The sequence below is a fragment of the Camponotus floridanus genome, unplaced genomic scaffold, assembly GCF_003227725.1.
Source record: "Camponotus floridanus strain SB8 unplaced genomic scaffold, Cflo_v7.5 scaffold68, whole genome shotgun sequence".
Taxonomy (NCBI): Eukaryota; Metazoa; Arthropoda; class Insecta; order Hymenoptera; family Formicidae; genus Camponotus; species Camponotus floridanus.
In genome coordinates this window covers 628,111-632,745 of record NW_020229836.1, presented here as the reverse complement: position 1 = coordinate 632,745, position 4,635 = coordinate 628,111, and the positions used below count along the sequence as shown (strand labels likewise).

At 25.8% G+C, this 4,635-nt stretch overlaps 1 protein-coding gene across 2 annotated transcripts; it reads left to right on the top strand.

Moving 5' to 3' along the window:
- Positions 1–1,342: 1,342 nt before the first annotated feature.
- LOC105258560 (lipase member H) lies at positions 1,343–4,115 on the top strand. 2 transcript variants are annotated; one of them, XR_003123534.1, is made up of 7 exons: positions 1,343–1,531; positions 1,617–1,671; positions 1,758–1,903; positions 1,988–2,230; positions 3,001–3,198; positions 3,552–3,698; positions 3,803–4,115. XR_003123534.1 is itself a non-coding variant. In XM_011269890.3 (7 exons), the coding sequence occupies exons 1-7, from the start codon at positions 1,450–1,452 to the stop codon at positions 3,837–3,839; spliced, it is 918 nt and encodes a 305-aa protein (XP_011268192.1). In that variant the 5' UTR covers positions 1,343–1,449; the 3' UTR covers positions 3,840–4,115. The 2 variants fall into 2 exon arrangements, 1 of the variants encoding a protein (XP_011268192.1); XM_011269890.3 differs by having other exon boundaries at positions 3,542–3,698.
- The last annotated feature ends 520 nt before the right edge of the window (positions 4,116–4,635 follow it).

Genomic DNA, 4,635 nt, shown 5'->3' with positions numbered 1-4,635 from the left:
ATTATTCTTGAAAATTCAATTGAAAATATTTCGTATTTGATATTTGTATTAATTATATATTGTACATATTTGAAATTTTGTTCTAGTAATGCAATATTTTTTTATAACGATTTTTTCAATGTGCACATTACATATGAAAATATGGCATGATTTTAACAAAAGTAAAAAGAAGGTTAAGGTAAATTATATAAATGTAAATGGTTCTCTTTATGTTATGCAATATACATACATGACACGCGCGATGCAATTTAAATTTGTGAAAATGTCAGAATACGAGAAGAATTTTATTTTTCTATTAATCTTTCTTGTTATTTTTGCGTTTTCACTCGTTTTCCCATACAGCAGTTTATTTATTAGCAAATCTACAATATCATTGCTCCGTGCAGCATCAATTCAGATAACATCAATCAGCTGTAAAAGTATTGAAAGAGAGAATGTTAAAAAAGATTTAAAAACAGATGAGCCATATGATGAGTCATACAAATAATATAATTCTTTGATTGATTAAATAAAGTTAAAATGAGTCTCGGCAATTACAGTAATTTTTTATGTTATATAATCATATAAAATCATATTGTTTATTAATTTTATATATATATATATATATATATATATATATTTATTTGCATTAATTAACGAATAATGATTAATTATTAATAAATATTAATTTTTTCGTATTATGTACATGTAAGAATTTCAAATATACACTGTTAAATTATTATTTATTGTTATTTATTTATTTATAATTTGTAAGTTTAAAATTATGTTCAATAGAAACTTTAATTCTTGTCTATATTTTAAAATAGACATTAAGATACAAAGACATTAAAATATATTTATTATATCTTTTATTTTTAATAAAAGAAAATAAATTTTATGGCCAATTTTATAGTAAAGATAAAGCAAGCAGGAAACATATAGAAATTTTGTTTTGAAATTGAAATAATTAAGATAAATCATGATAATCTTCAAAATTTATACTTAATATGACATAATATGACATAATAATTTTTCATGAATTATGAAAAAATAAAAAATTATGCCTGATAATTTTTCATTTGTATAAGTTTGAAATTCTATTCCGGCAATACATTTTTTTGTACATACATTTCTTTTGATGTGCAAATTATATATGAATTATGAAAATATGGTATGATTGTAACAAGAACATGAAAAAGTTAAATAAAGATTATATAAATGCGTAAATGGTGTTTTGTTACCCAATTGGCGATGTATTATTAATTAACAAGTGTGCGCGAATAAATGAGGTGAGTTCTTTTATTTATTCATTTTTACTTATATATCTTTAATATCTGATATATATCTTTAATATCTGTGGAGAGGGCACTAGTATATATTGCGTTAACATCGGCATTCTCCCATATCGAGTAGATCCGTACGATAAAGAGTCTATATAAAGACGCATTTTTTTCGCAGAATATTTTCAAAATGTTAACGTCTAATATACATCTTTATCTTCTATCATTTCTCGTGACAAAGATAATGTACAGCGAAGGAAATTCATGTTCCTGTAAATACGTATTCTATTTTCTACATTTCTTGGCATTACGTGAATATCAAAAGTGTGTATTATGTGTGTATATTATTTTTTATAGGTAGTCAGCCGGATTCAAATTTTGCGACTGGTGTCAATCTCATTTATTATAAATGGTTCGTATTGATAAGAAGAGTGCCTTAACATTATTTGTCTTATAATTATCAATAATAATTAAAATAAATATTTTTGCGCTATATAGTAATAATGAGACCCCAGCAACGATTGCTTACCCTATCACAGCGCCACAAAAGTTGTTAAAAGTGTTAGAAAATAAACGAACAATCTTTTACGTCTTTGGATATCGAGAAACTCCGGAAGTTGCAAATGTCCAAGTAATGATGGAAGGTATCGTATTTATATGATAGAGTATATGATGGATTATTATTAAATGAAAGCGAAATACACAATAAAGTACTTTTTTCACATCAGCACTTTGTTATGAAAGAACGGACAATGTTGTGTTACTCGATTGGAGTAAACATTCGGACGGTTTTTATACAAAAACCTTCCAAAAGGGCGAAAAAGTGGGCAGTTTATTCGCTCGAAGTATGCGATTACTTGTAAATAGCGGCCTCGATAGTACGAAAATATATATTGTCGCACACTCTTTGGGTGTTCACATAGCTGGTTTTGTTGGTAAATGCAATGACTTCATAATACCTCGCATCACAGGTATGTAATTAAATTAAATTTGAAATTTTTAGAGCATCTGGAATCTTTCTTGATTGATAGAAGAGATGATAAATGATAATTAGAATGGAGAATCTGCATATATAAATTTAAAGATATTTTAACTTAATATCCGCTACGTTTCAGTCTGTTTAATCGTGATTATTTAATATTATTATTTATTATAATTGCTCATCCTCAACATTAAATATTTAAGCGTTAATTATTTGATGATAATATGTATATATTCTATTTACAATTTTTTGCTTAAATTTGTTGAGATATTTTTGTTCCACTTGTAAAAAAAATATCAAAAAGAGTATTTATAAAAGTATTAATTTATAATAGTAATCTTATGAAAAATAAAAGAAAGTAAATTATGAAAATAAAAAGTAAGACTTTTGTCCGAAGTAAAATCTTTGCCCGAAAATAATGTAATAATATTTTTTACTAATAAGTTATGTATATTTTATATTATATATTTTTATTATACATATATAAAGTATTAGTAGAAAAAATATGTATATAAATATACACACATATACATAATATTATCAACATGTATATTAGCAAATTATTTATTTTATTTTAATAATTCTCAACTTAAATAATTATAAATCTTTTTATGTAAATAATCAATGGTTAAGTAATTTATAGATTTTTTTAGATTTTTTAGATCTTTGCTAATAAAAAAAATAAGAAAAGAAATCCATGGAAGAATCTGTAGTAACATTTTATTTTTAAATTATTGTAAAATTTTTTATCTTGTATAGGATTAGATCCTGCAAATCCTTTATTTTATCCTTTCGGATGCTATCTCACACCTAAAGATGCGACATGGATCGATATCATTCATACAGATAGCGGAGGATATGGCACTCTTAGACATATGGGAACAGCGGAGTATTATGTAAACGGTGGCACACGTTTTCAGCCTGGTTGCAAACTTGGTCTCCCATTAAGCAAAACTGGTGAGAACCAATGTCTTAAAATATGTTATCGTTAATTCTTTATAAATTAACATTTGCCGCCTAATATATTATACAAACAAATTTTAATATTTAAAACATTTTATAAAACTAAAAACAAGATAATTTCATATGTAATTATATTTTAAATATAATTAATTTCAAATATGTTTAATCAACTAACATTTCAAATATAATTAATCAACTAAGATCAATTACTGTTTGAAGTATTTTGAAAATTAATTTTCGAAGAATTATCGATGTTGCAATTCATTCGATATAAATCTACAAAAATTTAAATTAAACCAATATATCTCGATATAGAAATTTATTTTATTATTATTAGATTTTTGCAGTCATCAAAAATCAGTTAAACTGTATGCAGAATCGAAACGTCATCCTACAGAATTTATTGCGGTAAATTGTTCTTCCTATATTAATTATAAAAAGAATGACTGCAAAGACAACCTGCAGACTAACGTTGGATATGCTGCATCGAATGTGTAAGATAATAATTAATATTTTACTTATTTATATTTAGTAAGCGTAAAAATTAAAAATTATTTTTATATAATAAAAAATATTAATCTACAATATTTTTTTGCAGACACGGATCATTTTATTTCTCTACGGGAATTATATAATAAAAATTATTCATGCATTTTTTTAGTTCGACATTAAATGTGACATAATCTGTAATAGTTCTATGAGCTAATCATAGGCACCGAAACTACTTTCACGAAATGCCCTCGTATTTATGTTAATTTGTGTTGGATCGTAAAATAAAACAGCACGATCTGAACAATCACCTGCATCAACGTATCAGCCTTCTTTCGAGACAATTATTCAACAGCTTTGATATTCGAATGTTTGTCTTAATCTGTTTCTTTAAATAAGAAATAAGAAAGTAGCGCAATATACAGCACAATAAATATAATATTCTAAAAATGAAGCATCTTAATATCTATCACTCGAGCACTTATCTACAATTTTTTTCCACAGCTATATTTATACATATAATTACAAAATTGTGTACAAATCGTATATTTAACCGAACAAGATGTTATGAGTCGCAGATTATATTAATCCATCATAATTATTTTTTCCGTCGTACGCAATTTCTCAGCTAGTTACTAAATCCAAAGCCGCATCGCATAAATATACTCGGCGCTTTCAATAAGGAATATCGCTACTAATTCCGGCTTAATGAGAGCTAAGGGAGACATTGATTACTGGCGGGAGACGTACATTAGAATCACATAAAATAAACCATGGCAGTTGAACGACGAAGAACATCTCGTTTTCTTTCTTTTCTCTTTTTGGAGAGAAAAGAGTATAATTTACAAAATAGAACAAAGATAACTCTTAAACGATTTTTGCTCGGTTAAGTGCTTACGTCATATGAGTGTTATATTATTCGCACAAGAGAGAAATGCATCG